The 21,050-nt window shown below is 40.5% G+C and overlaps 2 protein-coding genes across 4 annotated transcripts in view; one reads left to right on the top strand and one right to left on the bottom strand.

The window, feature by feature from the left end:
• The first annotated feature begins 433 nt into the window (after window positions 1–433).
• nol7 (nucleolar protein 7) lies at window positions 434–6,080 on the top strand. Of its 2 annotated transcripts, none has more exons than XM_039602075.1 (8): window positions 434–670; window positions 1,331–1,391; window positions 2,318–2,373; window positions 2,462–2,487; window positions 2,615–2,702; window positions 3,458–3,579; window positions 3,950–4,097; window positions 5,582–6,080. In XM_039602075.1, exons 1-8 carry the CDS (start codon window positions 486–488, stop codon window positions 5,586–5,588), a joined length of 693 nt encoding a protein of 230 aa, XP_039458009.1. In that variant the 5' UTR covers window positions 434–485; the 3' UTR covers window positions 5,589–6,080. The 2 variants fall into 2 exon arrangements, with proteins under 2 accessions (XP_039458009.1, XP_031584855.1); XM_031728995.2 differs by having other exon boundaries at window positions 436–670; window positions 3,950–4,027.
• Window positions 6,081–9,665: 3,585 nt separating this feature from the next.
• The window catches only part of ranbp9 (RAN binding protein 9), a 31,133-nt gene continuing 19,748 nt past the window's right edge, over window positions 9,666–21,050 (bottom strand). Inside the window, exons 7-15 of one of the 2 annotated variants that reach the window (XM_031728980.2) lie at window positions 20,676–20,788; window positions 19,054–19,162; window positions 18,416–18,570; window positions 16,939–17,092; window positions 16,455–16,499; window positions 12,825–12,946; window positions 12,500–12,651; window positions 11,578–11,689; window positions 9,666–10,905 (exon numbers count right to left, since the gene is read on the bottom strand). In XM_031728980.2, coding sequence (XP_031584840.1) covers window positions 10,775–10,905; window positions 11,578–11,689; window positions 12,500–12,651; window positions 12,825–12,946; window positions 16,455–16,499; window positions 16,939–17,092; window positions 18,416–18,570; window positions 19,054–19,162; window positions 20,676–20,788 — 1,093 coding nt within the window. In that variant the 3' untranslated portion in view covers window positions 9,666–10,774. The remainder of the gene's footprint in view (window positions 10,906–11,577; window positions 11,690–12,499; window positions 12,652–12,824; window positions 12,947–16,454; window positions 16,500–16,938; window positions 17,093–18,415; window positions 18,571–19,053; window positions 19,163–20,675; window positions 20,789–21,050) is intronic. The other variant, XM_031728981.2, reaches the window with a different exon arrangement.

The following is a 21,050-nucleotide window of genomic DNA, read 5'->3' as shown; positions in this document are numbered from 1 at the left end:
TGACTGAAACTTCTGAATAAGTTGAATTCAAGATTCTTAAGTTGAAAATTTAAGCTAAAAAGTCACAATTTTGAGAGACTGACCTTAAATTTAAAATAAATGAATAAAAATCTGTTGGAAAATTGTCTAACATGTTAAACGTTAACTGTGATATAGAAGATATTCTATCTCAAAAGTTTGACTTACTCAGAAGTAACTAACTAGAGATTTCGAGATATTGAATTGTTGACATAATTGTATGGATGTTGAAATATATTCTGCAAAAATAATTTCAACTTATTAAATAAATATTAAATTAATACAAATATAAAATGATAAAACTGTCTAGAATTAGATAATCCTATCATTCGCTCATTTAGATCTATGTAAAACGGTTTGTTTGTTTATTGGGCTGCAGTCATTGGTTGGTCGATCAGTCGGGTTCATTCTTTTTGCGTCACGTTGTGTGCGGCGTGGCCTGATGACGTCTCACAACGCTGGACAACATGGCGAAGAAACAACGTGGGAAAGCGAGCTCGACGTCAAAGACGGCGGACATCGAAAAGCCCACCGAGAGTTTCACCTTGTCGTTGGAGTCTAGCGACGATGAAGCTCCAGAGGAGGTGACCTTTGAAGACTCCAAAGCTGAGGCTCTGCGGAGCATGAAACAGGCGCTGGATACCGCTAGAAGGTAGCTAACCGCTAGCTAACCTGTGCAGGGACGGTTGGGCCAAACTCCATTCAAAAAAACTTTGCATTCTGATGTCTCTATGCCAGTGAACACTATTGATACGTACTAAAACATTACTTAATTTTTTACATAGGCGTGTATCAAATCGGCAGCACGAAATTTAACAAAATTCATGTTCACAACGTGTGTATTTTTAGCTGTTGTGTACTCTCAGACGTACAGCTCTGTGTCATCAAAATTAGTCTGGATCTTTGGATCGTTTGGCGAATTTTAGTCGGGCTAATGTCTAAAAGAGAAACTTTTCAAGCGTCACAAATTAAACCCGATATGGACTGTACACACAGAGGCCTTTTTATTAGGCACATCGTTGCCATCAGTAACAGTTCTGTCATAAATAATATACGTCTAGTCACATTTAAGGGTGACCTCAGCAGGGCCACAAACGGATCAGTAAATTATCCTGAGGCGTTTGTCAGTTTTTGCAGTATTTTCATACATGAGGGACCAGAATATTAGCAGTCCCCCTGAGAATGGCTTACACTTGATCACCACTAGCAAAAATTCCCCATAAGTGTTATTACATTGTCAGCAGAAGGTGTACAGTTGTGTATTTGTGTCATTGTTATCCATAAACCTGATGAAATGCTCCTCTGTTTGCAGGGAAAAGGAGCTGCTAAAAGAGAAGAGGAGGAAGAGACAGGAGCTCTTCCAGGAACAGAAGGTCAGTGTGTGTCATTCTAAATGGTTTCAAATACCTTCAGAGGCCTGGACCCTGTCTAACCCTGAGTTTTTAGTTTTACAATTGCATTTACCTTCTTACCAGGGTGCATAACCACGGTAACTTCTCACGAAGTCATAACTTGCTCCTGAGAAAACATATGCACAAGTTCAAAACTACTGCCTACTGACCAATTAATCGCCTGGTAAATGGTGTCACCATTCCTGAGAGCTCACTGCATTGACATTAATATGAGCTAAAGTATTTTTTTAAAGTCTAAAGATGAAATTTACATCACCCTAACCCAAGCGGACTAACAGATTCAGAAAGTGCAGAACCTGTTTAACTCCCATTACAGTCTGACTAATGATTTTAGTTTAAGTGAAGCCAGATCAGGAGATCCTGAGTATGCTGAAGTTGCTTCATACTTCAGGACCCAGTCTCAACCCAATCACAGATCAGTGCTTTCATTTATTTTACTTCTATCTGAAAATAGTTCAGAGGACGTTCATTTCAGTCAAAATGAAGTTGTTAGTTTGTTGTGTACAAACGGTTGGAGGAGACACTGATGTGCTGTTTGAGGTGTATTAAAGCAACATTAAGGAAATGATGGGAAGGAGAGTTTTATTTATTTTTCTTCATTACTGTTTTTGATCCCTCTGCCTGTGAGTGAGTCTTCTTCACTGCAGGGTGGTTAACTTTGCTTAGCTTTGCAGTAAAGAGGCAGGAAGTAGCAAGCCTGGTTTGAATGATTCTGGAGGAGGAGGAGGATGTCAATGTTTTGTTCCAGTCCCATTCTTGACATTTTTCACTTTAACTCAAAATGACAAAAAATATTTCCCTCTTTTTGCCTTTCAGTGTGACCTTAATGCCATAGAAAAACTAAAAGATGTGTGAACCTGCAGTTTCACAGACTGTTTTCTCCACAGAAAAGAAAACTCTTATCGGCTGACGTGTTGGAGGAAATCGACTCAGCTTCCTCAAAGTAAGTTTACCCGTCTAATTCTTGGATTTAACACATCATCTCCATCAACTCACTCAGTGCTCACACCTTTTGTTTTTCTTTTCTCCAGGAAGCAGAAACAGTCTGAAGATGAAGGTAAAGCAGCTTTCTTAATAAATCTTTAGCCATTTAGCTGATGCTGTGGAAGGACTGGGCACTGCTTTGTAGAGCAGCAGAATGAACTTCAGATCTGTGACTTCTAAATCAACCTGTCCTCACCCAGGTGAACAGGAGGAAAAGCCAGAAAAAGAGGGGCGAGACGGAAAGAAGAAGAAAAAGAAAAGGAGCGGGAAATTGGCAAATGCCCGGAAGTATGTCAATGTTTTTAAATAATTTTATTTTAGAGTTTAAGAGAGAGACTTTACTTGGGTGGACCCGCCAGATTCTTTATTTAGTGTGGTCGGCAAACAGCTTGTTGTTGTTACACATTACCAGGCACCAATAGAAACGAGAGAAAATTATGTATTTGAAGACGGTGTCTCAAACTAATATTTTTCAGTCTAATGTAATGAAGACTTCAATCCAGCCTGTCCTCATGAGTTTCTCCTCCAGCGATGGTTCATGATGGTGGAGCTGGAGTTCATTAGCAGGAGAGACTCACTGATTGTTTTGGGAACATCTCTGCAGATAAAATATTGGTAGACAAACTTTGATTCACTGATAAAAGCCAGTTTGCAGCTCCTCACCCACCACGATTAGACAAAATCTGTTACCAAGCACTTCACTGACTCCTGGACCCACTGATAAGAATCCACTCAGTGACAGTGAGAGGAAGTGAAGATGCTGAAAACCTCTTAATAATAAATAATAATGATACAGAAATGTGATATTTTCATCGTTCTCACCTCATTGGACACTTTAAATTTCAGAAATTAGTAGGACTCTGTGTGCAGAGACTTATTTTAATTCTTAGCCTTTTGGATCCAATGAAAGTGCATGCTGGTGCTACTGAAGAAGTCTCAAACTGATCCTGATATATGTGAGACGATCATTATTCACTAAAGTGAAGCTGATCAAACACGCATTCTTCTTTCCGTCCTTTTATTGGACTCGTGTTGTTTGTCAGTCTGAAGGGGAAGTACACAGTGACGACGGTGAAAGAGCGAACGCTGGCATCCTTCCAACAGCAGGTGGCCGAGGAGTTCATCCGGTCCAGACTGTACGGACCAGGAACCTGCAGGACCACAAGTAAGCTGGTGGCATCACCATACTTAATTTTTTGTCAGGTTTTTCTACTCCATAATACAGGGAGATGAATTTCTGCAGAGATTTTATCACCTTGTTTGTTGTTCTTTGGTCCTAATACTGAGTGAACATGTTTGTGTCGTTTATTTAAAATAAACACCTGCAAGCTACACTCTGTGGCAGTAGTCTGTAAAGATGATGATCTGTCTCAATTTGAGCTTTGCTACAATGATGTCCCGTCTCACTGAGAGGCGCTCGCTCTCCTGGGCGTCCTACTGCAGAGACCGCGACGACATTCGCAGCTTTCAGTCTTCAGACTTTCAGACCGGCGTTCTGCTCAGCATTTTTAATCTTAATGTCCTTCTGGTTTCAGGTAATGAGATGCTGTCCCTCCAGAACAAGAAGGGGTGGAATAAAAGTGCGGCAGTGCATTTTGTCAAGAAAGACTGGGGTACGTTCAGAACAAGCCTGAGATTGATGACCAGAGGAAGTTTACTTCAGCTTTTACAGTCCAGTTACAGGTGCAATGTGTCGTCCAAAGATAAGAAGCTTAAAAGGAAAAAAAGACTTTATTTTTTCTTAACTGATTACTTTTTGCACAGTTTGCTATAAAAGAGATTGTGGAGCCTGAATACAAATAAATGCCAGAAAATTCTGAAGCTCTAAAGATGGTGGAAATATGAGCCAGTGATGTTTATGCTGCACATGTACAGGTGAGGTTTACGATGGCCTCAGCTGTGTGGTGGAGGCAGCCAGGTTTACTTATCGTAGTAAAGGTGGAATTTTTTTTTTTTTTGGCTTTCTACTATGAAACTGCATGTAGATAGAAGTATAATTTCTAGAGAATGAATGACCAGGGAATTAGATGCTGCAAAGATGGCCGCAAAGTGGTAATACTTTCTTAATTTAGATCTTTGGTCACCCTATTTACAGCCAAGTACAGTGATTTCAGCTTTATCTGTAAAATGTAGAAAATGGGGTCAAAGGCATGAAGAATTTGAGGTCACAGTTACAGATATGTTCATCAAGAAGTTACGGTAAAACCTGTTTGTTATAGAAGTCTTTGCGTGAGACGAGTAAAGATATGGTCGAGTCTCTGCAGGCTTTGCACACCTGGATTTTGGCTGTTGGCTATTTTCTGGCAAGATGATTAAAGCAAACCACGGTTTGAGGCGCCTCAACACATTACAGGAGAGCAACACAGGGTCAGACTTATTTTAGGCTTTGAGTGTAGACTGCAAAAAATGTTAGTTTCACTCATTTTATAAATTTACATCAGTGTGCAAACTGTGAAGGATTTTGACAACACAAACAGAAGTGAGCCTCAAGAACGTGTTTATAGGGATAAATCTAGCTTCACAAAGTGCTTCTATCGAGAAATAGCATTTCTTAAGAGGATCAACTAAAGACAGTAACACTCACATCTCAAACTGCCGACCTGTATTTAACATTATGTTCTGAACACTGATGTGCCTGAATGTATCATCAGACAGGAGCTAGCATGGAGGGTTAAATACCAGTCACATCGTTTAACTGTCATTGGTTTGATCTCTTTAAATCTTTTACAGAATTTTGCAGTTATTGCCACACAGGTCAGATTTATGCCATGATATTTATTAATGTTGTTGTCGTCACCATTCACCAGGTTTTCTGCCCCCAAGGCTTTTCAGGAGAGATTTTATTGCCATGTTTTGTGTTCTTAATACTGAGTGAACATGTTTGTGTCATTTATTTAAAATAAACACCTGCAAGCTACACTCTGTGGCAGTAGTCTGTAAAGATGATGATCTGTCTCAATTTGAGCTTTGCTACAATGACGTCCCGTCTCACTGAGAGGCGCTCGCGCTCCCGGGCGTCCTGCTGCAGAGACGGCGACGACATTCACAGCTTTCAGTCTTCAGACCGGCATATTTACTGTGTTCTTTCTAAAGGGTGTTTGAGTTGGAAAGCTGTGGGGACATAAGTCACTTTTTTTTTTTAAACTGTTATTGGTCTGATCTTTCAGCCTCTAAGGAGAAAGCCAAAGCAGAGAAGCTGAAGAAGAGGTGGCTCCACAAACAGCAGATTCCCTCCTGTTGATGGGACGTAAGCCATCAGCCTGTGAGCACACTTCGCCCCATGGCTGTTTAAAAGGACTCAAAACAGTCAGCATCACTGAGGGGGTGGCAGCACTGTTGAAGCTTCAGGATGGGACGGTATACAGACTCTGAACTTGTCACAGAGACTCAAAAGACTGAGATCCCACCCAATTATAGTCCTTCAACAGGTTTTTCATCACAGCTTTGCCTAGAAGCAGAGGTCTTATTACTGGGTCTCACAGTTTGTAAGGCTTCAATGTGAATTTGTGTTTCGTGTTTTTCTGCAGTCACTTGTGTTTAAGGTGTTTTCAAACCTGAAAGGCTAAAAATCAGATGTTTTGCTTTTTTTTCTGTAAAAGTTCTGTATGAATAAATGCTGATTGTTTTCTTTCATATTTGTATGAGATAAAAACCCTGATGCCTTCATCAGGTGTTCGTTTGCATCCAAAAACAAAAATGCAAAAGATGACGTGGTTGAGTATCAGTTGCACGGCACAGCTTCTTTGGTAATTAAACTTAATTCAGACACAAGAGAAAAATGGCACTCAAATAATCGAAAATCCAAATAATTGAAATATGAAATGACAATTTTTAGAAGACAAAATAATTTTAACTCTAGTGCCAATCTATGGACATTTTACTGTGAATATGCAAATTTATGGGTAGTTTATCATGAAATATGTACATACACAGCATATATATATGCTATTTTTTTTATTTTTTTTTTACTATTTTCAGCCCAAAACTCTGAATCCTTCTCGGATACAAAGGCTTGAAAAGTTGGAATAGGTCATATCTTGAAGCTCTCGTATCACATCCTATCAGAGCACTTTGCTCTCAGACTGCAGGCTGACTTGTGGTTTTTAAAGGTAGAATGAGATGTAGCATCTTGTTCCTGTGGAACCAGATCCCAGTTTGGGAGAGCAATGCCCTATTTTAAGATTAGCCTTAAGTGTCAGGCAACCCTGCACCTTCCATGCTACAGGTTCAGGCTGCTGGGGGACTTTTCATGATGCACTGAGCAGTCTCCACTCCCCATGAGTTTATATGCCTTTATTTTCTCTCCCTCTTCAAGATTGAAAGCATAGAGAGAAAAAAACAATTTCCCCCTCACCTCCCCTACCAGTGGGCTGGTAGATGGCTGGCCCTCCCCAAGTATGATCAAAGGGGGTTAAAAGGTGGTTCTTCCTTCCCGCTGTCGCCAGTTCTACTAATATGGTATAGGCTGGTCATTGGGCTTCATTCACTGAATTCAGTTTCAGTTATTGTAAAAGTGCAAGAAACCCCAGAGTTAAAAAAGAATCTTTGAACAACATGTCATTTTGAATTAAACTGAACTCGATTTAAACTTCTGCTTCAGTTCTCATGCAGCATCCACACGAGTGCCATCATCATTTGTCATTTTTAATATAAATCTTTTCACCCTCACACAAATTGCACATTTTTTTTTCTCCAAATGGACACAGTCAGCAGTGGACAACTTACTGGTTGACATCTTCCTTATACACCGTGAACTGGCTAAAAGAAGGAGAAACAAAAAGAATAAAATAAGAGACATCTAACTTGATCTTACCACCACTTTACTATGGCATGCATAGGTTTCAGACCTTACTCAGAAAGAGACAACAGACACTTTGTCTAAGAAGTTTTCTAAACGATGCCGTGACTGCTTGCGATCCAAAGAAAAAGAAAAAAGAAAAGAAAAGAAACAAACCAAAGTACAGAAAGCTCGGTTCCACCGTGAGGAAAAATGCCAACTCTGGATTCCTGGGTGGGTGTGAGGGCCGGGGGGCTAGAGGAAAAGATGGATGTTGTGTCAAGCGAAAGCCTCGGCCTTCCTGTTTCTCTGCGAGTGGCGAGCATGAACACAGGCCTAAAAAACACACAGCTGCGATACATTTTGGTTTAACGTGGAAGCCACAGTGCAGGTGACAATTCTGGATTTTTTTTTTCTTCTTAAAGTCTTTTTTTTGTTTTTGTTTTTTTTTTTTTTTACATCTTTACAGACTAAGAGGCCAAAAAAACCAAACAAACAAAAAACTATTCTGTTAATAAAACTGAAACCCAGAAGGTCAGAAAAGCTCTCCTCTGAGGGGTGATGGGTAAAAATTAACACCTGTATGCATTTTCAGGAGCTTCAGAAATAAAAACTGGATAGATTGACTCCCTGGTAGCATTTTGCTGAGTTAAAAAAAAAAAAAAGCTCTGGGGGCAATTTGGTGGTAATCATCAGGAAAACTAAAAGAATTTAGATTTCTGCTATCCAAGTTAGAAGTATTTACTGTTTCTATGGTTTAAGCTGAACTAACAGCCTCACCATTAATACAAATAGAGGGGGTGAGGTTTTAGCACCCACTGATGACGGTACTGGTTTGATTAAAGACAGTTGGAGCCAAGTTAACACAGGATGAGGGGTGGAGGTGGTCATGAATAAGGTTATCTTCAGGTAAAAATACAGATTAATGCATATATAAATATATATAACTTCTGGTCAAAAAGTTCTGCGGCTCTGCCCATAAAAAACAAAAACCATCACTGATTTAAATGTAGCTGATCCAAGGTCATCCTGTTGTGCACCTCTGGATCGTTTCCAGGGTTACCTGAAACACAGATCAGTTGGAAGTCCCATTCTGACATTTCTGATACACATAAGAAGTTGCAGGGCATCAAATCTGACTAATTTACTCTACGACCAGCTGCTGAATGATGGCACACATGCCACACAATTTCACTTCAATTGTACAAATGTTCTGCCTCAGGCATTACAGTCTCACTCCGAGGGATCAATTTACATCGTTCATCCATTAAAACATTCAGTGTGATCACAACCACGCTGGTCACCCGACGCACGGCTTTGTGCGTGGACCCTGTGGACTCCTACACTGAGAACTGCTGTCCGCTCTCACGAGCTGTAACCTGAGAGACTTGGCTCTCAGGTTTCCGCTCTCACGAGCTGTAACCTGAGAGACTTGGCTCTCATTATCAGTGGTCTTCATCATAAAAGTGGGGTCAGAGTGATGGAACCTGACATTTGGGATGTGGGATCAACAATGCAGAGCACAACACAGTGATGTAACAGAAGCAGCAACACTGAACGCAGTTGAAAGGTGCACGGGAAGAAGTCCCTGAAGTAGAAGTCAGCCACATTTAAATCTAAGGAGGATTTACTTTTTTTGTGTTTTTAAGGGCAGTTTTGACTTCATGGCTGTACTCAGGGAGACAAACAAAAACACGGTTTTTTGTTTGTTTGTTTGTGTTTGTTTGGTTTTTTTTGGGGCGACTATAGTTTTTTTCCCCCTCATTTAGGAGACAGGACATTTTAGTTTGACTTTAAATGGCTGAGCTCCCTCAGAGGCCGATTTCACACCTGCTCAGTTTTTCTCATCTGATTTAAATTACCAAAAGTCGAGTCACCATTCAATAGAGGCACAGGGGCCAATCAGCTGCTTCTGAACCAAGAAGGATGAACAAGAGGATATTTTGGCTCCTGAGTTTGTTGTGGGTTAAAGATTAGCATAGAGAGATACAAAAATAAATATTAACAATGTTTGGAACAAATCTTTTGTGTGGCTGAGGGTTTACTACGGGGGGAGGGAGGGTAACAGATAAAATGCAGTCAGAGGTCAAAGCAGGGCCCCTACACAGCACACTCATAGAAAATCCAGCAGAAGTGTCTGAAGACGCTCTCAGATCAGCTTTAGTGACTTCATGGACAACATGTAAAATCTGCAGCCAAGTTCTTACAACTCAAAACCTGTTTTTTCCAGCATTTTCCAGACCTGGAATTTGTGTCAACTTTCACCTGTGTAGGAACCCTGGATTCAACCAAACGGAAATTTTACAGACTGGGAACAACCAGCACACTTCAGGGGTCACTGGTGTCAGTACAAAGCATTAAAGGACTGTTTTTTTCAGTGATTTCTATAACTAAATATGTCGCTCTATTGATATAATTTTATTTTGTTAAATTCATATATAAACGTTAACATGTACACACGCTCGTCACTGGTAATCGGTGGAATCGGGACCTTTATTATAATAAGTTGGAGGAACTTGCTCTTGCTGGCGCTCAACAAATATACTGTGAATGCAAGTAACAATAATTAATATATTGATAATTAGAATAATAATAAGAATAATCATCGTCGTCTGCACCATGCCTCGTAAACCTGGAAAAACTAAACAAAACAAGAGCCAGGTAACCCCGCCTCCCCCCCTCCCCACGTCTGCCCACTTCGCCGAAGAAAAACAAAAACTAAACAAAAGACTGAAAATAGGGAACGCTGAGTCGAGACTGTAGATTCTCTCTGGCTTCTCTGAAGTCCCGAGTCCACGTACGTCACACATATCTTCGCCGATGTCCTGAAGTCAGTGGAAGGTAGCAGGAGGGAGGCGGTGCAGGGAGGGTGAAGAGTTACGGAAGGGGGGGGGGGGTAGGCCATAACGGAGGGTCGCATTGGCCGGAGTTTGAGCAAGCCTCGGTGAGATGGACTTTTCAATCCCAGCATCAGCATCAGCTTGCCTCCGTGTTTATTTGTGTGTGTGTGTATGTTTGTGTTTTCTGTGTGTGTTTGCCTGGTAAGCCACAGGTTTACAGGGACCACGTTAATGGTGGGTCAACCATGGCGGCCACTCGTCTGTTTTCTTATTGTTGCCCCCCCCATTTATGTTTGACCAGAGATATTTTTTTAAAGAGTCTGTCCACCCCCGGTTCAATTCCTCCCCCAGGAATGTGGGGACTGTGGCACGTCCACACGAGTTCAGCCCCCCCGATTATTTTTTAAAGTCAGCTACTGTCAGTTAGATGGAGGCAGACGCATGGGGAGCCAACCGAAGGTGGAGGTGTAATTTCATATTTATGATGGAAAAGGAGGTGGTGTCACTAAGGATCTGCCCAAAAATGTCTTCTGACCCTCAGCGGCGTTCAGCAACAGGAGAACCAGAAGCGAGTGAGATGGTTGACTTTCTATGACGGCGTGCAGAGGAATGCCTCCTCGGCTAATAGGACTACACTGACTGAGCAGTTGGAAAGAAGCATTTCTGGACAGGCCCTTGGAGAGTGTGTGTGGTGTGTGTGTTTGTGTGTGTGTGTGTGTGTGTGTGTCTGCGTGCACACGGGGCTAGTGTAGGTAATCGTCCACAGAGGCGAAGGCGCAGGAGCCACTGCCAGTTCGTGCCATCATGGCGAGGCATTGGGCAGCCTGACCCACGGCCTGGGCCAGGGGAGGCTGCTTGGGCAGGTTGTGAGTCTCTGGAAAGAAAAATGAAAGAAAAAAAAAAGAAAAAAAAATTGTGACTGCAGGTAATATCAGGAATTGGTAGGTGCAGTGCTTGTTGGACAGTCATACAGCATCTGGAAGTCATTTTAATTGAAGGGCTTTATTTTCAGATTAATGAATTGAAAAACTTTGGGATCTGCAGGAAAATTGTGTTTAACAATGTCTGCAAAGAATTTCTGAGCTTAAAAAAATTCTATGATAATCAGAATCAACATATCAACACGCAAAGACAATTTGATATATGGCTAAAACCCCCAAAAACAAACCCCCCAAAAAATCACTGGTGTTTTTGAAGCAAGTCACATTTTTCCAGTTCACTCAGAATGAGAATACCTGCTCAGTTCTGCCTTCAGTTGGATAGCAGGTGCACTGACACCTTTATCTTTAAGGTTAGTTCACCTGGATTTAAACACATGTCCTGGTAGTATGCAGTCCCTAAGATATGCTGCCTGGCTGTCTCAAGATTTCTGCAGCAACCCACATGCAAAAGAAGTTTTTTAGCATTTCTCACAATCTGAGTTTTTTTGCTTCTTTTTGAGAGTTGGGTTACCCACAGTCCCCATCAGTCTCTTCTATCTTCCTACATCCAAAAACGCTAACTGAAAACTGTAGACTGGATCATGCACTGCTCATGGCTGACCCACCTAATATTGCACTGTTGAGAGTGGAGCAGACCGGCTCTCTCTGAATGGCGTCCAGCTGGTATCCGACTGGGCTGTTCCACGGGTCCGAGTAGGCCAGCAGGCTGAATGCATCCTGCAGCAGAAGACGGGAGAGCAGAAAGTGATCACACCACAGCCCGTCACTTCGTTTCACCTGCTTTGTTATAACATGCCGTAGCTCAACATTCTTTGTGTAGCATTTCAGCTCAAACTGAATTTTCCCCCAGTTTGACCTGTTCCTTTAAGAAACTGAACTGACTGTACATTTTAAAACTAATACATTACATCATGACTGACTGCAGAGGTCACAAAATCTGTTTTTGAGCTTCCATTTTCTCTCCTTTATATTAAAAAAAAAAAAAAAAAAAAAGTTAATACTGAAGGTCATTGAGGTCATTAGTATAGATTTCCTTTTGGAGAGATTGAAAGTGAGCCCTGTTATCTGTGATTTTAAATGACAAAACCTCAATCCCATCTATGACATTTGCTTTTTAATCCTTTCACTGAGGCAGTTTTCTGGCAACTATTGTTGCTGTCACAATTTGTTTAACTGGAACGAGATGTCACTGAAAAACAGACTGCATGCTCATATGCTAGGATCAACAATGTAGGTACATGCGAAAGTCGAATACCTTCACCATCAATTTGCTCTAAATGAGACCAGAATGTAAAAAATGAGCCTCCGGTTCATTTTGGCATTTTACTGGTAGCTAGTACAAACAGATAACATCTGAAGTTTTTATGAGTATACAGTACAAAGGCAGGCATATTTTTTATGTGAAGAAAATGGCTTAAATGATTGAAGTCAACTGTAAATGCCTGAAATACAAACACACAAGGTGAAAAGACCCCACAAAAACAAACAATATAAACCAAGTAAGCAGCTGAGAGATTCCTGTGTTACCTTGAGCATCTTCTTGTTAGCAGAGTTCTTGCCGCACTCACGGCGGAGGTGTTCACTCATGCTCTGGAGCTCCCTGCCAAAATGGATCATTCTCTCGATGGCCGCCTGGCTTCCGCCGCACAGCTGCCTCTTAGATTGTGCTGACTCCACCTCTGTAGAGTCAATTCAGCATGAAAAGAAAAGTGTTTTTAAGGCTGCGTGACACTGTATGACATGCACAATGTGTGCATGAAATCCTGAAGAAGAAGAAAGAAGCTGCTAGAACTATAACGCAACATCCAAAATCTCAGATCAAGTTTCTTATGTCTCCACACGCTCTACTCACCCATATCTGCGTCACAGTCGTCAGGCTCCGTGGTGTGTTTGGAGGTGCCGTTGAGAAAACCATTGGAAGACGATTCTGTCACTCCGTTGGTGAAGTGATCGACCTCCATATCCACATCATTACTAAGAGAAGACACAAGAAACTGTCAGCAGCTTCTACAGGTGGATACTGTTTGATTTGTAGAAGCTACTTTTGGCTTGAATCCAACCAGCAACCTTTTGCTTGCCAAGTGAATGCATTAACACACCACTGGAGGCACTAATATTATACTGCTCTGATTTAAAGTGAATTAAATTCAATTTATACAGCACCAGTTCACAAAAACAGCTTTCTTAAGGTGCTTTAAACCACTGCCAGCACAGCTTCTATTTAAAATTGATTATTTGTCAATATTTTTATGGCTTCCTGAGTGATTTCTGTCTACGCAAGTTTTCAGCATTAATGCAACCATTACAGGACGGACACAATTTCCATCCTTAGTTCTAACAAGGCTCATAAACAACAGAACAACACAATTAAAACCAACAGCTCTACATTAAAACATCTATAGCCAGTGTTGGGAAGGTTACTTTTAAAATGTATTCCACTACAGAATACTGAATACATGCCCCAAAATGTATTCTGTAACGTATTCCGTTACGTTACTCTCAATACTTTGGATTACTTAATATATTATCATGCTGTTTACAACTACGTGAATGTACTATTGCTGTGATTTATTACTGTTACTGAAGGTCCGCGGCTCCGAAACGTAGTAAAGGGACCTCTGGCTAATACTTCGGGTTCCGTGTCGGGCTCATAGCCGAAAACTAGCTTTACTTTGTTGTCTGGGTCAACTTTGCTTGCGGGAGACAGAGAGAGGCGTTGAAAGGCTGCTCCAACGGAACTTATTTTTTCCGGAGGAAAACACGAACACAGTGTACAGTTGAGTCTTAATAGCTTACTTACAACTGGGCTCGTCAGGCACTCTTCTTGGCTGCAGTGGTTATTATTATATTTACATGTTTCCAGCTCCCGTTTTTGCTCCGTGACAGCTCGGACTTCCTTTCTCTCCCTCCCTCGCTCACAGACACATAACGGGTATGGTAGTCCATTCTCCCTGCAGCAAGGACTACACTGCCTATGAAGCTACATTCTTTAGAGCTATGCCTGTAGCATTCTGTCTATTAGCTTAGCACAACAACAACAACAAAAAGCGCTCTCTCACCCAGGAAACACGCAGAGAGAGAGAGCGTCACCCTGTAACCATGGCAACCGTAACGCTGCCGCCTGGAACAACAGAACATAGCTGTCAAACAAACCCAAACAATCCTGACCCGCGACAATATGAAACAGGGAAGTACCGCAGTGTAATCCATTTATTTCAACAAAGTAACTGTATTCTGAATACCACCTTTTTAAACGGTAACTGTAACGGAATACAGTTACTCATATTTTGTATTCTGAATACGTAACGGCGGTACATGTATTCCGTTACTCCCCAACACTGTCTATAGCACAGGTGTCGAACTCCAGGCCTCGAGGGCCGGTGTCCTGCAGGTTTTAGATATGTCCTTGATCCACCACAGCGGATTTAAATGGCTAAATTACCTCCTCAACATGTCTTGAAGTTCTCCAGAAGCCTGGAAATGAACTAATCATTTGATTCAGGTGTGTTGAAACTAGGGCTGCCACAAACGATTATTTTGATAGTCGACTAGTCACCGATTATTTTTGCGATTAGTCGACTAATCAGATCAAGCATCCATTGAACGTAAAACATACAGCTTATTGCACCAACATGCATCTGCTCTTATATAACTATCATTATCTTACAGCTTTAAGTGTTTAAGGTATGTGCTAACTAAAATTAAAGACAAGATGATAGTTTATTGAATTGAAATTTGCAGATTGTTTCGAGGAGTTTAATAAACGCAGCCGTCTGCTCCTTGCTATCTAAAATATAACAGGACACGGAGTATATTCTCAAGCATCTCACACTTCTGATAATCACTTTCGTCTGCTTGACGTTTATTCAGCTGTGTAAAAACTATAACTTTCATCTCAGCCAAACCGATTTACTCAGGAACAAATAAAATACTGAAAAAAGCCAAACAATAACATTTTTAAGTTATCTAAGTGACTAATATATCATGTTTAACCTGAGTAGCGAAAGACGGCGGTGGGTTTGAAAACGATTTGCCGGGAGTCCGGTGTTCTCACCGGCTCTAGTGAGCCTTCAACCCCAGCTAGCTATCGAGCTAGTGGGTAACAGACATCTCCGAAAACGTCGGAGCGCTTTTGAAAATATGTGGTGTTTTGATAAACTGAGCAGATATTTGAAGTTTACACAGCTACATTCCCACCTGAAAATATGTTAAACGTTTATTTTGTGACCCAGAAAGAATAATAAGAGTAAAATTAAAACTAACTAGCTGCCGCCATTGTTGGAAACTGAGGAGGGCCGCGATGGGTCACGCTATGAATTCTGGGACAGTTTCTTCTTCGGGGTTTAACGGCAGCTGGCATCCCTGTGCATGCAGTGCTGCCATCTTCTGTTTCAGTCCGTTATCACACTCTTAAATCCTACTAATTCCTGCGTCTTTTGCGATCTTACAAAGCTTCAAACGACGTGTCGACTATTAAATTAGTCGTCGACGATTTTGATAGTCGACGTAATCGTGACTAGTCGACTAATCGTGGCAGCCCTAGTTGAAACAGGGTGATATCTAAAACCCGCAGGACACCAGCCCTCGAGGCCTGGAGTTCGACACCCCTGATCTATAGGATTCACAATAGCTCATTTTTCCTTTTTTAAAGTAACTCCTTCCCTAGGGACCAACATACTCATCACATAAAACGTCTAAAACCTAGACCTATCTAAATTGTTGTGTTTATTCCTAAGTTCAAAAACTGTGGAAGTGAATTCCGTGCTGCCATTAGTCTGCACTGCCCTCTGCATTAGATTAGTTCGACAAGGAGGTAACAAAAAACTCCTGTCTGTTGAGTGGAGCGAAGAATATTAAAAATAACCAATAACCAATAGTAACCAGCATAAATAAAAATAACTGTCTGAAGTCTAAAAGCACATGTTTCTGATAGATTGCCGAATCTGGTAAATTATCCAATCACATCGCAGAAAGTTCAAGGGAAGAAATTTCTCCTCAATGAAAGCTGGAAATCAAATTAGTAAGACATGCGACTTTGAGTCCCTGAGAGAAGTGATGCCATGAAGATTCATTAAAAAAATATTTGAGGGGGGGAAAAAAAAAAAAAAAAACTACTAAACTCATTATACTCATTTTAATGTCTAGTAATTGGTTTTTGAACCATCTATGAACATTATTTGGGCAATTATTGTGACTTCACAAGATAATGTTTAACAACAATGGTTAAATAAATATTGGATAAATCTTTTTAGTGCATCTAAATATTTTGAAGCCCTTGTAAAAATTGATTTTCATAGTTCTTGTCTTAAAGATTTTGTGAGTAAGCAGGCAGGGGAGTGAATGTGAAAACTAGTTCATTTTGTTTCACATGCCGTTTAGTTTCATATTACTAGGCGCCTGGTTAGCCTTAGTAAAAGGTTGTGGTTTGGATGCCATGACATGTGGCTCACAGGACCAACACCAAGAGATGCTGTACGTGTACCTCTGAGACGCCGGCAGCTTTGACATAACAGCAGTACTTGAGCCCCTGAGAACGAGGACAGACTCACTAATGACAATAACATTTGGAAATTAACAAATACATTATTATATTGCATACTGATGTAATGTGTCCCACTGTCATCAAAAGAGAAAAAAAAAAATCGCTTATAACACTACAATACATAACCACTGATTAGGAAATATAATTTTAATGCTTGTTACAGAAAGAAATACTTACTATCATTTAATAATGAATTCATAATTGTTCAATGCTGAATAAGAAAATGGATAAATGACTGTTATAAAGTGATGCTGGCTTATTTTGATTAAAAGTCTAATTTACTGTTAACTAGTGTAGATGAAAACAATTTTGGGGGGTGGAGGAAAAGTTAGGGTCACATGATGAAATTTACATCTTTTAAAGTCAAATTGTAAAGGTATGCACCTGCAGCTTTTACTGCTGTGTGAGTGCTTTGTTTCCATACCTGGTTATCGGCTGTTGGCTGCGACTCCCGTTGAGGCTGATGTCGGATGCCGGGAGGGTGGAGCCAGAGCCCGGGGGGCAGGGCTTATGACTGTGAGGGGAGGAGCTGTGGCTCTTATTAGACGTCACACCATTACAGCAGTTGCTGTCAAACCCTGCAAAAGAGTTTGACATATTTCAAATGTTCTTAAAGTGACAGACAAAACTCAAATTACTAAACACAATAGAAGTAATGCATCCATTCTGATGTGCTTGCTCGCAGCTGATTTCCAATAAATATATTTAAAACATACAGAAGAATGACAAAACAAAGCAACATATAAGATTTTTTTCTTGAATAATAACGAAACAAACAATGACTGAAAAAGGCTAATGCTCTGATTTGCAAATTTAGATCTACTCTGTGTGCGCGCATACATTTAAATCATTCATCACTCCTTCCTAATTTCTGCTGGAGTCTTATCTTTGGATAAGTTCCTCTGGGGCTAAACTGTTTATAGTGTTTATAGAATTGACACTCACATTAAACTACTGTTCTTTTAATTGTGAAACATCTTCTCCACAACAGCAAAAGTTTACAGGATCTTGTATCACTCTCTCTAACAAGTCATGATATAAAGTGACAGCACAAAGCTGTAAAAAACAAAAACAGAAAGCCAATAGTCTAATTTAATACAGTATTTTTCCCCCCTTATCTTGTCAATAAAGAGCTCCACAGCACTAACTGGCAGTAACGTTAATAGTCATTTGTTCAGCTTTTTATTGTGTGCTTTGCACAAATGCTGCCGGCAGATGTGAGCAGAATGTATTGAGTTGGATCCAATAAATTTTAAATATTTAACATTTATTACTGCAACTAAAAAAAAGAAGAAAAAGAGAGAGAGGGAAAAAAAGGCTTCACTGGCAGTTTATGGGCTTCAACATTACAAAGAAGAGAAATGCATTCACAGCCTGTTACCTACCCCATTTTATTTCATTGAAAAATCAATGAGGTATTTATGCTGCTTCAGATGCCTAAAGGGCATAAGAAACAATAACACCACGGCAATGTGTAGTTAACGCTCCTGAAGAGACAAATCAGTTGTCGCACACACTAATGAGCGTAACAGTAAATACAGCTGAAAGTGATCAGCTGGTCACCGGGTACGGCAGAACAACTCACAACTGGTTCAAGAGATCCACTCATTTCTATTAAATAGTAATATAAACACAGTTTTGTATTTTTGTCGCACCTTGCTTTTAGAGGAATATCTGTGTCATTCAAGAGGAGAAAAAAATGTGGTGGGCTTTAGTTTGTGCTGCAGACACAGATTCAAACATGGGTGTAGAGATGGTGTCTGTAAGCTGATGAATATTTGTGCTTAGGTCAGGGGAAGAAAGAAAAAAATTTCCCCTTTTATTTGCCTCTTGCCTCTTTTCCCCCCAAAGGTAGGTGAAGTTTTCACACTGTGAATGATGTGAATAATGTTGGACTGTACCTGTGAGGTAGGGCTGGGAGCTGCTGGCTTTGTGGCTGGGGCTGCTGAAGGGCCGGGGTGACCCGGGGTAACTGTCCTGAGACTTTGGGCTGCGACCTCCCAGACATCTCACCTCGCTGTCTGTCCCGTTCACCATCTCTATGAACTGTCTCACCCTGGGGAAAGATGGGAAGAGGTGAGGAAAGATTAAAAGGGAGAAAAACAGAAGGGGAAGGAAGGATGGTATGAAAATAAAGAGGTGGAATAAGGTGAAAAAGCACACAGAGCGAAACAAATGGAAATATAGGAAATGAAGAAAGGGATGTAAAGACAGGAGGACAGATAAAAAAAAGCTTAGAGAATTAAAGGAAAGCAGAATGTTTGATTCCATCCAAGTTGGGCAGTGAGTGAAGCCATTTTCAAAGCAATAGAGGAACTCTTATCTTAAGGGATATCTTATCCCCTTTTCTTTAAATATAATTATCAAATAATTCACTGTCTATAGTGAGGCTGTGTGAGGGTGAGTGACAGATAAAAGGGTTTAGATTATGGCTTTGTTAACTTTTCCAATAATGTTATCCATCTAAATAAAAAAATAAAACAAACAAAAGAAGTGTAAACATGTAAAACATACATTTTATATGCAACCATGTTCTTACTTGAGCATGAAGAGAAGGTCTGGGTTCCTCTCCAGGAGGTTGGGGTACAGCTGCTGGGTGGTCTCAATGGCTTCACCCATTCTACCCGACAACACCAGCTTCTGGATCTCTACAAACCAACAGTGAAATCACACATGAAGGTTTTGAATGCTACCGTTAACAACCTCCACCTCCAGTAAGAAGGGAGGGTCATCCCAACATCTTGTAGGTTTACTCTGCCTGTAGATGCACTCAGATACATTGTTGCATCTTTGCATCTTTGAAAGAAAACAAAAAAACAAACAAACAAACAAACAAAAAAAACACACACACACACACACACACACACACACACACACACACACACACACACACACACACACACACACACACACACAAAAAAAATCCCTATACGACCCAATGTTACTGTGTCACTTCTCCCTTATGGTTTCTGATGATCAGGCTCCTGTTCAAGTACAGTTTGTATGGGCAAAAATGTGTATATCATATACACTGATGTTTACAGTATACAGTTCTTGAATTTAGTGTATTAGAAATCAACATATGCTGGCTGACTGTCTCGCAGAGAGAAACCATACCAACTATTAGGGCTGGGCTATATCATACCGTTCACGGTAATACCGGTGTAATTTTGGGCAACGATAGGAAAATGAAATATCGCAATAGAATATAGGTAAAACGCGCATGCGCAGTGCCTATGTTTACATACGCACATGGTGGCGACGCAGAGAGAAGAGCGAAAGTGGATCGTTAAATGAAACGGATGAACCAGAATTGGTTTGTAAAAATGCTGCAACTTCAGTGGTGTGGAACTGGTTTAGCTTTCGTCCGTCAGATACACAACAAAGCACTGTTTTTGATAGCGCATGCTAGCGGGCCGTCATTATTACAGTGTTTTTTGGAAAATACGGCACACTTAAAATCAATCCTTTTTATTTTTCTGAAAATCGACAGTGCCCCTTATAATCCCGCGTGCCTTATGTATGAATTCTGGTTGTGTTTACTGACCTCGAAATGATTTTATGTGGTACATGGTGCTCGAAAATCTGTCAAATGTTTTAGTACGACTTTGCTAAGCTACGAAGCCGCACCGCTTGATGGATTGTCGGAGCATTAAGGCTATCGTAGGCAGGCGCCTCGCGGAGTGATACGTACTGTGCATCAACATAATATTACCGTATTGTGTGTGTATAACCTCTTTTTAAGTTTTGTGGATATTATACATGGTTATGCTGAGGATATGTCGGCCAATTTCTACTGGAAATGCCTTTTGGTTAAACTGTCAGCAAGGAATTTGCAGTGTTACATTTTTATATAACTTTAATGCACATAAAAAAACAGCTGCTTGTTTAAGTGAAAATACATTGATGGAGTTTTTTGCACTAATAAAGTTGTGGAGTTGTAAAGTATTTTGTCTAGTGTCAATTATATCGTCAGTTATATCGTTATCGCAAATTTTCAAATGTATATCGTGATAAAATTTTTTGGTCATATCGCCCTGCTCTACCAACTATTTTGGTTCCTTTATGATTTTTAGATCTACAAAAACAGCACATACCCCGACAGTGTCAGCTTTAAAAATGGGGAGTAAGAAATAGATCGAGAAACACAGGAGCACTCACTCTGCCGGTTTTTGATGGAGGCCAGCTCCTCATGCACGGCCTGATCGGTGGATTTGGCGAAGGCTTCAGCTGTGGCGCAATAGCTGTGGTGCACCAGGTAAGAAGCCACCATCCTGATGAGACAACAAAAACCAAAATACACTGATCAGACAAAGCAGAAGCAGATTTTCTACAATAACAGTGCTTTTATTGTTTTTATTGCTTTCATTATTTGTTAATGTTGCTTCAGCAGAAGTAACATTAATTGAACTTTTCGGTCAGGACAGGAAAAAAAAAAAAAAAAAAAAAAAAAAAAAAAAAAATGGTTGAAGCGAGTTGATTTTGAACAGGCATGTACCACAATAAGTGACATAAAGCAGGTTTTGTTTTTGGCCT

The sequence above is a fragment of the Oreochromis aureus genome, linkage group 18 (assembly GCF_013358895.1).
Source record: "Oreochromis aureus strain Israel breed Guangdong linkage group 18, ZZ_aureus, whole genome shotgun sequence".
NCBI lineage: Eukaryota > Metazoa > Chordata > Actinopteri > Cichliformes > Cichlidae > Oreochromis > Oreochromis aureus.
This window is presented reverse-complemented; position numbering and strand designations above follow the sequence as displayed.